The 14005-nt window shown below is 28.6% G+C and overlaps 2 protein-coding genes across 3 annotated transcripts in view; both read right to left on the reverse strand.

Annotated features, from left to right (window-relative positions):
- Window positions 1-5275: 5275 nt before the first annotated feature.
- Window positions 5276-14005, reverse strand: part of LOC100212202 (citramalyl-CoA lyase, mitochondrial) — a 37893-nt gene continuing 29163 nt past the window's right edge. For both annotated transcript variants that reach the window (XM_065808007.1, XM_065808006.1), the window contains 3 exons: window positions 6066-6119; window positions 5872-5996; window positions 5276-5493 (listed from right to left, as the gene is read on the reverse strand). In XM_065808007.1, the coding sequence (XP_065664079.1) occupies window positions 5404-5493; window positions 5872-5996; window positions 6066-6119 (269 nt within the window). In that variant the 3' untranslated portion in view covers window positions 5276-5403. The remainder of the gene's footprint in view (window positions 5494-5871; window positions 5997-6065; window positions 6120-14005) is intronic.
- Window positions 11090-13359, reverse strand: LOC136085961 (uncharacterized). The gene is made up of 2 exons (XM_065808008.1): window positions 12903-13359; window positions 11090-12801 (listed from the first exon to the last, which is right to left on the reverse strand). Exon 2 carries the CDS (start codon window positions 12416-12418, stop codon window positions 11447-11449), a length of 972 nt encoding a protein of 323 aa, XP_065664080.1. The 5' UTR covers window positions 12419-12801; window positions 12903-13359; the 3' UTR covers window positions 11090-11446.

Consider the following 14005-nt stretch of genomic DNA (forward strand, 5'->3'; position numbering starts at 1 on the left):
AATAAAAATGCAATTAAAAATAGTAACAAATGTTTTTAAAAAAGATAAAAAAAACCGGTAATGTTAAAAGGAACTATAGCACCTTTTAACATTACCGGTATTACCGATAAAAAAACCGGTAATGTTAAAAGGAATATAGTTCCGTTTAACATTACCGGTTTTTTTTATCTTTTTAAAAACATTTGTTACTATTTTTAATTGCATTTTTATTGTATTTTTTATTATAAGTTCACTATTAATTTAACTTAATTTTACTAATTTGATTTTTAGACACGAATAATCGAGCACCAAAAAAGGGATAAAAACTCACACATTTATAAACATATTCATTCAAATAATAGCTGTTTTAATAGTTTTGATCATGCTAATTTTTGAATTTTGGATTCGGCCTCCAACAAATTTATATTAAAACTTCAATTTAAAAATTTATATTAAAAATGACAATTAAAACTTCAATTTAAAAATTTATATTTTAATTTTATATTTCAATTTAAAAATTTATATTTTAATTTTTCATTTTGATCTTATTCTATTTTAAACTTGTAAAGCCCACATAGGGGCTCTATGAAAAGATTGTGGTGACTTTAGTCATCCATATCTTCTTTGAGCCCCTGCCTGTTTTTTATAAATCAACTTTTTTTGTATGTAAATGTTTCTTTGTAACTATATTTTCTTATTATATAAACAGCAAATATATATTTAAAAAAAAAAAAAAAAAAAAAATATTAAAAAAGACAATTTCAATCTATAGATTGAAATTGTCATTTTTACATGGTTCATTTGTTTATTAATAGTGGGTTTTTCCCACTCTATGTACATGTTTTCTTTAAGTTTTAATATAAATTTGTTGGAGGCCGAATCCGAAATTCAAAAATTAGCATGATCAAAACTATTAAAACAGCTATTATTTGAATGAATATGTTTATAAATGTGTGAGTTTTTATCCCTTTTTTGGTGCTCGATTATTCGTGTCTTTGAATGATGAGTAGTTTTTCCAATATAACTGTGTTTACTTCCTGCGCATCTAAATTTATAGACAACGATTGAAATAAAGTCTGTAAAAAAGGGATCTTTTGCGGAAAAAAAGTTTGAAATTTTAAATGAAGTAAAACCAATCTTACGGTGACCGATTTACAATATCTTTTAATGGTTGCGTTTCGTCTTTGTTTGGTTAAATCAGATATTTTTCCAATATAAGGAAGTTTAAAATATTGATAATTTTGTAGGTTTTCCGAACGCCGATATTGGTGTTAATATAAGAGCTATGGATTTTCTTAATCAACCAAGACGGGTACAGGTTGCGTTTGAGAACTTAAAAAAGATCGTTAATATCATGACTAAGACCGAGACTAGTGTTGTTTATTTTATGAGCTCTATCGATTAAACATTTAACCAGACTAACTTTGTATGAAAATGAAGTAAAACTAAAAAAGTTTGTGTAGAGTCCTGAGAAAGTTTTCTTATGAAAAACAGTCAGAATTGTGGAATTGTTTGTTTTATTTAGAGTTATGTTCAAAAAAGATATTTTTGATTGAATTTCTTTTTCCATTGTAAAAGTAATAGAATTATGTTTATTATTGATATACTCCAAAAATAAAACGGCGTGATTTTCGGAAGTGAAAGCAGCAAAAATATCATCTACATACCGTTTATAAAAAGCTGGCTTTTCTCCGTTATATGGTTTGAGCCATTTATCTTAAAAATTTCCCATAAAAAGATTAGCAAGAACAGATGCTAAGGGAGAACCCATAGCAACACCATGAATTTGGTCATAAATTTGTCCTTTTGAAGAGAAAATAAGTTTGAGATGTTGCAAAATTGAAGCGTTTTTTTGTAATTATTTTTACTAATTTTAAGATTAACTTTACTATTTGTTATGCTATTGACGGCAATTTCTATTGTAAAACAAACCGTTAAAACGTTAAACCGTTAATTAATTATAATAAAAACAATCTGTCACAAAAAAAATAGTTATAATAAAAACAAACCGTTAAAATGATAACATTAAAAAGAGCATAACAGAATACAAAAATAAAAAAAAACCCTCAAGTTTGTCACGTTGTCACCATCATCCCTGTTAGGAATTTTTTCGCCACATTCCAACTCTTGTCGAACTTTAGCTTTGCTTATTTCAAGTGATTCTCAAACTTTTTGAATATGATATTCTAGAGCAATTCAACAAACATTTTACATTCCAAATAATGTCAAACCTTGGCATTATTTGGAATGTAAAATGTTTATGCAATTCTATATACATTATATTCTATATATCCTTTTTTATAATTTTCTTTTTGGTTTCACCAAAAAGAAAATTATTTCAAGATGTATTGAGCATCAAAAAAATATTATAAATGGAAAAAAGATATATAGAATATAATGTATGTAGAATTGCATAAACATTTTAGTTGGTAGACGCCTGGGTTTGTATTTGAAGGAAGTTTTGTCTTATTGTTGCAGAATATATTGCTCAAATTTGGAGATCATGTGAGTATGACTTTTATGTTTTTTTTTTTCTAAATTCTTTTTTAAGTTTGGGACCAACAATCCACGGTCCACGATAAATTTGTAAATGGTTGGTTGTCATTTGGTTAATAATTGTTATTTTTAAATCTTTTTTTATATAGTTTCAAGCGATATTAGTTAGATTGTTCTTGTCGTTTTCAACAAATTTCTTTGTTAGAAAATCAATTTCTTGTAGGAGGTATTTTTGAGAGCAAATTCTTTTTGCACGGCATGAAAACCCTTTGAATACGCCAGGGATAAAATTAGAATGTTTGAATTAAGTTTAAGTTTTTTATTAGTTAGTTAAGTTTTTTATTAGTTATTGCTTTTTTCGATGTATTTGAAACTCATAAGCTCCATGCAGTGCGTTTCTAATATTATTATCTAAAAAATTAATTTGTTTTTGATGGTTTTTGAGTTCAATAGTGTATTTTGTTTCAGGATTTTGTTCATTTAGGATATTTAAAAAAAAGTTTCTAAATATCCTAATGTTTGTTGTTGTTTTATTAAGTTAACGCGTGCGTGAGAATCGTCTACATATTTCATGGAAGTTTTTGGTTCAAATGTATGAGCACTAGCTATATTAAGAGCTTTTCTTTCTATATTTTTTAAAAACGCTTTAGCCATAACAACCAATAAAGACAAACCTATTGGACCCGAATTAGGTATTACTCAGATTTTGTTTTCATGTAAAAAATAGGAAATACTCAATGAAAGTTCCAATAACACTATGTAAATAATTTACTGCTACATGTGCGGACAATTTATAAAAAAAAAATTCGGTGGAACCACTCAAGCAACTCCTACTTCTGCATGGTAAACCCAAAAAATCGTCGTACCGGCAAAAATACCAATCAGATTGCTTACTCGGACATCTCTTCTTCCATCGCCTTTGTACCACACAGTCCCAATCTCCGATTCCTCCTATGCGGTTTCGGCCATCTTCAAGAGACAGCAACAAGTCAGATAGCGAGGCAGATACTGGAGATATGTACTACAATTCCGCAGAATTGTAGTACATATCTCCAGTATCTGGCTCGCTATCTGACCAGAAAGACGTAAACGATATAATTAAGGACCTTGAGCTTACGAAATTGAATGCTGAGCTTTTGATATTGAGGCTCAAACAGTGGAACTTGGTTGGCGATAGAGACAAGTCACGGATCAGAGGAAGCGGCATAAAAGATTCTCCAACTTCTTCAGTCAGGGTGATGGGCTGTGCTTCTGTAACAGTATTGCCGGTCTATTTCAGGCTGTAGGTATCGCGTGCAACCCTATTGAATGGCGTCTATTCATAGGCAGTTCATCCCGGAACCTCAAAGCCGTGTTGCTTCACAATGAAAACAACTACCCGTCTTTCCGCTTGGCCCACTGTGCATTTCAAAGAGGACTACACCAGTGTCAAAAAGTTGCTGAGTGCATTAAAGTAAAACGACTACGGATGATCTTTTTTAAAAAACAACCTCCCAGATCTTTTGCCAAAGCTGTCCGACTCTAAGGTTATGGCTGATATGGTGAGGTCATGGCTGCGGCCGTAGCGCAGTGGTTAGAGCGCTTGCTTTATAAGCAGGAGATCCTGGTTCGAAACGAGCTTTGGACATATTTTTGCGTCGCGGTAAGGTAGGAGGCGTGAACTACCTAGTTAAATGCACTTCCGCGGTGCTCTGTGACAAGACCGTCAGGTCTTCTTGGGGCACCTAAATAACACACACACAATTCGTCGAACCACAGATCAACAAAGTTATAGAATGTGAAGATTTTGCAAAACTGTTGAACAGGACGGTGAGCAGTTTCCTTGCAGTTGTTCAGGGCTTCCTAGGTAATCAAATTCAAAGAGAACACGGGCGCTTATTTCGAGGAGCAAGGCGAGCGCTTTTACCAAGATATATTGGACTTTAAACGTCGTTACCAAGGTCAGTATAACAAAAACATGAGGGACTACATTTTAGGGCTACTTCGAGAGAGTGATTCAAAGTACAATCGTAAATCTGGAAAATCTAAACATTTCTGAACCTTGTAGAGTGGTTTCTGACTGTCTATTCTTTTTGCAATTTTTGTTTTTACCCGATCATAATGACAAAAATGAAAAAAAAATTGTTTTATTTCCACACAATAACAAGTTTTCTTTGTGCTGACGTCATGTAAGCAAAGTTTGTGCTTAAAGAATTCATTTTTACACATATTTTAAACATAAGTAATACATCACTTATGTTGTACACTTAAAAGCCAGGAACAAAAATTTTGTTACATAGAGTAGTTGTTGTATGTCTTCAAGAGAAAGTTTATTCTCGTCTTTATATTATACTAACTATTGAACTTCATTAAGATTTTGTATTGCTTAGTTTCTTTAAATTTGTATTGCTTAGTTTTTTTTTTAATTTCAGTCAATTAAACTGAATAGGCTAGACGGTAAACCGTCCAACCTTTACAAGGTAGAATATTTTCCAAATAAAGAGTGGCTTTATTTTTATAAACGAGGTAATAACGATTCTGGACTGGCGTAAAAAGTTTCTGACTTTTTATATAAATAGCTTTTACACTCTAGTTCTGTTAAATGTAAACTTTATTTTATTAAGACTTTTTATAGCAAAAAAAAAACGAAAAAAAACAAAAAAAACGTTAAATTTAAAAGCAATACAACTTATTAGGCAAACATAATGACTTAGACGCAGACACAATGGATGATTCAACACTTAAACGCTGATTAAAATGTATGTATGTGTTTCGGCTGCGACAACTTAAATCTAGTGAAGTACGTGAAAGAACTAGCGTGTCAGTTAAAGAATTTACATTTAATAAATATTATGTACAAAAAAATTAAAAATATAAAAAATTTGAGATAAAAAATTTAGTTCGTTTCCGTTTGATATAATCGTATTAACCGCTTTCTTTTTTTATTTATCATGTCAACTTCTTTGATAATACTATTATATTTTGGGCTTGCTTTACTGATGGCATGTCGATCATTAAACCTCGAAAAGTAAACACACCCTAAAATGAATAAAGTAAATTTTATAACAGAAATTTTGAAAAATAAAAAATAAATGATAGCATTTCGTTGGTTATCACATACGTTCTGAAATTTCAAAAAATATTTTTATAAATTTTTTTTTTATTTATTTTCAAAACGTGGTATGCGCCATTTTTGAATTAAGAAAATCAGATTTTAGACACTTAAATATAAATATATATATATATTTATATATATATATATATATATATATATATATATATATATATATATATATATATATATATATATATATATATATATATATATATATATATATATATATATACATATATACACATTTATATACACACATTAAAATACTGTATTTTATAACTGAGTAAAAAATAATTCATTACCTGTCCAGTTTTTTGCTGTTCATTGAAAGCATTTATAAGTTCCTTTGCTGTTTCAATTTGCTCACTGCTTGGTGAAAAGCATTGGTTAACAATATTGATTTGAGATGGATGGATAACTTGCTTACCTTAAAAAAATATTTCTTGTTTAACTAAATTATAAAAAAAAAAAAAAAATGAAAATAAACGACTTTTACCTGTAAAACCCATTTTTGCACCTTCTTCGCTTTGCTTTTTCAAATTTTCTAAATCTAAATTTAAATAAATAGAATTTTAAGTTCAAAACAGTTTTATTGAAGAGAAGGATTAAAAAAATTATAAATGTATTTTTTACAAATATTTCCTAAAAATTTTTATGGTTTTTGAAATGGTTCTCAGTTGAAATTATTTTACTCCAGGATTTTTTAAATTGCTGACATTAGATAAGAACCGCTAAAAACAAATTAAAACCCGCGATTTTTTTGTTTTGTGAGAAATTTTTATAAAACTTTGAAATGTTTAAAAAAGGAGGGGGAAGACTTAGTCTAACCTAATGAATTTCATTACATCAGTAGGTTATTGGAAGAGTATTTTGAAAGTATTTTTGTTCCTGTTCTGAAATCAAGTGGTGTGTGCCTAAAATGAAATTTTTTATTGAAATCAAGTGGTGTGTGCCTAAAATGAAATTTTAGGCACACACATTTATTTTTAAAATGCCTAAAATGAAATTTTTTACTGAAATCAAGTGGTGTGTGCCTAAAATGAGTTTTTTTAAATTAACAAAAGATTGATACATTTACGTTAAAGTTCACACAGAAAATAAGAAATGGATATGTTTCTGTTATGTTAATAGAGACAAAAAATGTTCATTCTTGGTTAATAATTCATTGATTCAACCAATAGAAGAAAATTATGTTTGAACATAAATTCACATCCGACTGAAATTTGTTGAAACTCCAAAAGTTTTTAAACAGAAAGAAAAGACTATAAGTAAAGCTACATTAAGACTTCTTGGTTGCCATGGTTGCCAGCAAGTTAAAAATTTGGGAAGAATGAAAAGTAGATATCAACTGTTTTGTGTGCTATTTGCATCCTAGAAATTAATACTAAAAGTAATTTTTAATTTATTCCTTCATAATTTACCTACAAAAAAAACTGAATAAATTCCATTTAAAAAAATCATTTTGCTCAGAATGCTGCTGAATAACTAAATGGTATTTGTCACTATGCAACTAAAAACTGTTCAAAATTTTCATGATTTTAAAGAACCCGCCTAAAATAGTTATTTTATTTGCGTTAAAAAAAAAATTGTTGTTGGTTAGAGTGCAAATATAAAACTTGCAACATATGAAAATGCTCTTCTTGTTTGAGTATCCATAATAATTTATAAGACAAATACAAAGTGAAACAATTTTGAACTATATGATTGACCATGATTATCCAGATTATTCAATTTTAGGAATAATGAAGGAGATAAGAAAAGATGTTAGAAGATCTTGAATACAAGTGAATACTTATTCTGAAGTTATGAATATATTCACTTGGTCTCATTTACACATTGTAAAACTTCTACTTGAATTGGGTTTTATGAAAAAAAATAATTCAGGTAGATCAAAACTTTATATAAAATATTGTTTTTTGTACTTATTTATCTCATGTGTTCATTTAGAAAATTATTAACATATAATTTTAATACAAATTTAACATATAAATTTTAAGAAATTGGATCTTTGAAAGATTGTTGTAACCATTTTTGACCCACCAGCATTAGGTTTTCAATCAAGGAACCAAAATTACATTAGGATCAACAAAGCAAAAAATAGAACAATAATCATATTTAGAATGATTGTAATCTGAAAACACTTATTCAACTCCTTCAACTCAATCAGCTAAGGTTTACCATGGCTCTGACCTTTAACTTATCCTTAGTTTACAGTCAGAGGCTCATCCTTAGTTTAAAGTCAGAGGCTCATTCTTAGTTGATGGTCAGAGTATATCAAGTCATCATTAGATATTTGTAAATTTTAAATGAGCAAAACCTGAAAAAATTTGGAAAATAGCCACATTGTTATTGTGACAGGCCATTTGATAAAAAAGAAGTTCCAAGTACTTTCGGATCACTGATCTCAGATGAACTAGGAAGGTACAAGTCTGATAGCAAACCTTGTATGATGATGCAATTTTACAAAAATGTCATTAACCCAAGATATAAAATTGAATTAGAAAATTATCAACATAATTCCACGTATAAACATTGATCTTCACAAAAATGATAAAAATCTTAACTTATTAAAAAGAAAGATTTTAATTGCTTCAAAATTTTTTCAGCTTAATTTAAAACAGAAATTTGTATTTATTTTAATTTGAATAAAAGCATGCACACAAATATTTGTTATTAGCAACCTTTGGAGTAAAAATGATTTGTTAAAATTTCTCTACGACACAAAAGACCAATAAATTAGTTAAACTAAAAAGTTGTATCAAATGTTCTTCACATTTGAAATAAATTTATTTCTCTATACTTTAAAAAATTGAAAGCAAAATAAGCGAGTCCCGTAACATTTTTAACTAATAACATTTATTACACTTTTTTAATTGATTCTCGATCAAAATAGTTTTGCGTTAATTTAGATGTTATTAATTCTAAACTTTATTTGATGTAGTCTAAACAAATTTAAAGAATTAAAAATCACTTAAAGCCATCATCAACCATTTATTGTTGAGTTTTGAGTAAAAAAAGGAAACTAAATCTGTATTAATTGATAAAATAAAATTAAAAATAAAATGGAAAATTTGATTCCACCCGTAGTTGCTTTTAAAAGGGCGAAAAATATCTATTACAAAACATATCGAAATCACTATGATTGATGAAAAGCTTTTTTAAATGAAGACATATTTATTGAAATTGCAAGAATTGATAAAGTGCTAATTGAAAGATTGCATGTTATATTTTGTTGTATCTTCAGTGGTTTAAAATTAGGCATTTTAAAATTTTAATATAATTGTTTTGAAACTGCCAGATATTTGTTAAATGTTATTCCTGATACATGGATACCTTATAGTGGAAAATATGATACTGCTTATCAATCTTATGTCAGAGAAAGCTCAAGAGGCTCGTAATAAAGATTTTAAGAGTTCAATAACCTCTAATACCTTACAACAAAAATAAGTTGATCAAAATGCAATGAAAATATAATGACATTTGTGCACTTCTGACCCAAAAGACTGGTGACTGGTGTTCAGTTTAAGAAAAACAGTTTGGAGCTGTTTTTCTTAAACTTATTTAAACTTTCTTAAATTTATTTAAAAAACACTATTCTAAACATTGTATATGCCTGATGCGATGATCTCATTAAAAAAATGGGTCCCAAAACAGATAAGTTTTACTTTTAAAGCAATTTTTGGCTAGATGCCACCAAATATAACAAGTAAATTATTATTTAAGTATAACAGTAAAAAAGGGACTTGGCGATAAGACTATTTCATCTTCTTGCCCCTGCCATTTGTATATTTTAGAAATACGAAAGTTGTAATTATTTTTAACGGCAAATTTATAAAATTAAATTAAAAAAATAATTATATATATATATTTTTTTACAAATTTAGTAATAAAAATGTCTTTACACTTTAAATGACATTTAAATCACAATTCAAGTGACATTTAAAATAAAATTAATTTATTCTTCCAGTTTTGACTGATTTTATAGTTGGGTCATTCCATGCCAAGTGGTGCAAAGGTCCCTTATGGACCATCTCAGATTTTATTGAAATTTTTTGATTTTGTACATATATATGTTAAAAGCATGTTTTGAAAATTTTAGATCAATATCTAATATGGTTCTTGAGAAAACGCTATTTAAGTAGTGGGCTATTTTGCATAAAATTTCACTCTACAAGAAAAAAGGGTTTTTTCATCATTTTTAACAGCCAATAACTTTTGAACAAGTTAGTTTTATACTTCAATTATTATAAGATAGCAAGTGTGCTGTGGATACTTTGAAAAAAGAAAAAAATATTATTTCTGGCATCTTAATCTTTTCCATAATGGCAGGCTAAAGTTGATTTTTTTGTTTTAAGAATAAGTTTTTTTGTGATTTTAAAGACCTTAATCTTAAAAACTAGTTACAAAGTTAATACAAATCAAATTGCCTGCTGATCTACATGTGGTGGATAAACATTTTTAAAAAAATCAGTTGATTAAAGAGCTGCATTCAAAAGTTATAGGTCTCCAAAATGAGTCAGATCGAGATTTTCGTAAAATTGATCTGTGATGCCAAGTTGCATCTGTTACAAAAAAAGTTGCATCTGTTACAAAAATGCATCTGTTACCTAAGATAGCACTTTTTTTTTTTTATAAAATTTTTTATACGCATCAATTAAAGACTGTTAATTAATAAAAACCAAAAAAATTAATGGGCGCTTATTTATAACCCCCAAAAGGTAGTCTCTAAAAGTCAGGTAAATTTTCCATAAAATTCTGAAATTGACATAATAAATAAATGCATTGAATTATATAATGTTATTTATTATGAAATATCAATTAAAAAATATCAATGCTTAAAGCCTTTAGATAAAGAACTTTTAAATCCCAATAGATAAAGTCCCCTCCCCTCTGTCTCCTCCCCTCTTTATAATACAATAATTTTTTTAATGAAAAACAAACAAAATGTTTTTAAGAAAATAAACAAAAATAATAAAATTTACAAAAAGTTAAACTTCTCAAATAATAAAATAATCTCATTGATTTCTTTTAAGTCAATACTATAAAATCTTCCACTGTTTGACTGGACTTTAAGAGATTGCACTTTGCATAAAATATGCATTAGAGGTACCCAACAAAGATCATCTCTGCATGGCCACGTAAACTTGTTACATAAAGACTTTTTCATGAATTTCATATTAAGATCTTGATGCTCTTCTGAAATACTAAGAATATTTCCTAAATAACATTGAGCATCGTAAACGCAGGCCACATATTCTCCTGGTGAGTAACTGGAAATTTTATTAATATAAATTCTGCAAGTAGAAAAATCCACATTAGTGCAAATAATATCAAATGAGATTCTTCTTATTTTTATTGAGGTAAGTGACATTTGGATAAAACTGTGGTGGTTTCGTGTCCCAGGTATTGTCGAACAAGAACGATATCTCTCTTCCAAATTGAAGTTTGTAGTATGTGTTTCTATTAAAACTTTGTCAACAAAAAAAAAAGATATTCCTTTGACGTGTTGAACACATCAGCTGTACATTTTGGTTGGTGTGTCAATAGGATCGTTTAGTGATTGTAGACTGGCTCGTGCAACAAGACGTTTCACTGTTCCACCAACACCATCACAAGGGTTTTTACCATGCGATGTTGCAAAAAAGTGCCACTCTGCAGTCATGTCAAAATCGTGTTTATGGTAGCATAAGTTGATAAGATTTTTGTAATTTTTATATTGTGATGCAGCTCCATCACTAAAATAGATAATGTGTTCAAATGTTTGTAATTGTTTAAGTTTATCAATAACATTACCGATAAAGCAATGAACAGCATCTGTTCCATGTTTCAGATGATCTGATATAACACAATAACTTTTACTATCAAGTTTTCCATCTTTTATAAAATACGCAACAAGGGGTGCACAGTTGCTTGGCTGTTATTCCAGTGAAAACCTTGCACTGCATCCTGTATTAGAAAACTATAGTTTTCTGCAAAGTCAAGAAGAACCAAAGCTTGATTTTCTTTTAAATTAGTTTTCAAATGTTGGTAGTAGGTGGCTTGACTTTTTGATATAAAATGATGCACTCGTAAACTATCTAACTGTTCATAAACCATTTCAATAAATTCATCTAAAGGTAGAGTTGCTGGTACTAAAGTACATTGGTAATTTGATTTTTGCCATTGATAAAAGTTAACTTCACTAATTTCTTTTTCTGTAAACAAAGTGTCAATGTAGTCTAACAAAACCTTTTTAGCAGGACATTTATCGCAGCTATGCAGCATACAATCTCTATTTTCAATGCTACAAACCATTAATTTTAATAAGATTTTGTAATCAGAAATTCCAGGAATTTTCTGTACAAGGAGCTTTACATTTTGATGGTACTGGCAAACACAAACTGCATGCAGACCAGAAGCACCACCCACAGGAATGCACCACTTGGGCCTTAGCTCACAAAATTTTGAAAATCCAACTTTAAGATAATTATATTTCTTTTTAAACTCAATATGTAGCTCTTTCATATTGACTAGTAGAAGGCGCTTTTGGATATGTTGCTTTTTACTATCTACTTTAACTGAAACAAACTCTTTTTTTCCTGGACAAACCCTTGAATATTCATCGCATTCGTAGAAATGAACAACCTCTGTAATTACATCTTCGCTTAGTTTTCTACCCGATTTTGGAGAAGGTTTTGATAGTATTCCACTTTTTTTACTTAACTTTCTGGCTTGTACTACAGATCTTTTTGAAGTAAAAAAAAACTTCTGAGTTTTCTCTATTGACCAACTGTCTGGAGTGAGTGTAAGAAGTGTGATTTTTTCAGAATTTGACAATGTTTTTTCAAATTTTGACTTAATTTGAGTCATAATATTGTCTAAATCTGTGTTTGTTTTTTTCAAACATTTTTTTGAGGGTGATTCAATTCCACAAAGTGCAGCTATTTCTAAACCTAGCACATTGGCAACAGCCTTTTGTGTATGAGCTCATACGCTATCAATTTTACGCTTTCCATATGCAACTCTATCTTTTTTTGAAACAAGTTTTAGAGGTGAGCATCCAAAACTTGCAATACTTGAATTAAGATCTTCTTTTAATGTATGGTTGTCAACATAAATTTCTTTTTCTTGGAGTTCATTTTCTTTTGTATTATGTTTGCAATTCAGAACTTTTCTGCAACTAGTGCAAATTTTTTGACCAGGTATTAAACCAAAATCTTTGGCATATGAAAGACTGATAACTCTAAGAGAATCTAAAAAATAATGGAAATAATTATTAAATATATATTTTTTTATTTATTTAGTGTTATTAAGGTATTTTTATTAAATTAAGATATTAAATATTGAAACTTACTTTTCACATTTTTTGCGTGCTTGTTCAACGGATTACAACAATACCTGCGATGTTCATTCTCATACCTCGACAAGTAAACTTTCTCGTGATAGCTACAAATAAAATCTATGGGATTTATTTTGCTTCTCAAAGAAATAAGCTCTTGGTTTAGTTTAGACAGTTCTTGGTAGCGTTTACTTTTATTAGATAGATAGCACTGTTCATTTAATGCTTTACCAATACAGCAAGTAGAAAGTTCAGGCATATTACTTATTATTAATTAGTTCTAAAATACAACAATTTATTTGGTTTTATTAGTACTTTTTAGATTGACATACTAGTAATATAGAATTAAATGAAACAATAACTAAACTTTTAAAAAGTAATAATTTTTTATGGAAAATTTACCTGACTTTTAGAGACTACCTTTTGGGGGTTATAAATAAGCGCCCATTAATTTTTTTGGTTTTTATTAATTAACAGTCTTTAATTGATGCGTATAAAAAATTTTATAAAAAAAAAAAAGTGCCATCTTAGGTAACAGATGCTTTGCATCACAGATCAATTTTACGAAAATCTCGATCTGACTCATTTTGGAGACCTATAACTTTTGAATGCAGCTCTTTAATCAACTGATTTTTTTAAAAATGTTTATCCACCACATGTAGATCAGCAGGCAATTTGATTTGTATTAACTTTGTAACTAGTTTTTAAGATTAAGGTCTTTAAAATCACAAAAAAACTTATTCTTAAAACAAAAAATCAACTTTAGCCCGCCATTATGGAAAAAGTTAAGATGCCAGAAATAATATTTTTTTCTTTTTTCAAAGTATCCACAGCACACTTGCTATCTTATAATAATTGAAGTATAAAACTAACTTGTTCAAAAGTTATTGGCTGTTAAAAATGATGAAAAAACCCTTTTTTCTTGTAGAGTGAAATTTTATGCAAAATAGCCCACTACTTAGTAAAATATTTTAAGAAATTTTATGCAAAATAGCCCACTACTTAATAGCGTTTTCTCAAGAACCATATTAGATATTCAAAACATGCTTTTAACATATATATGTACAAAATCAAAAAATTTCAATAAAATCTGAGATGGTCCATGAGGGACCTCATTA

The sequence above is a fragment of the Hydra vulgaris genome, chromosome 10 (genome assembly GCF_038396675.1).
Source record: "Hydra vulgaris chromosome 10, alternate assembly HydraT2T_AEP".
Lineage (NCBI taxonomy): Eukaryota > Metazoa > Cnidaria > Hydrozoa > Anthoathecata > Hydridae > Hydra > Hydra vulgaris.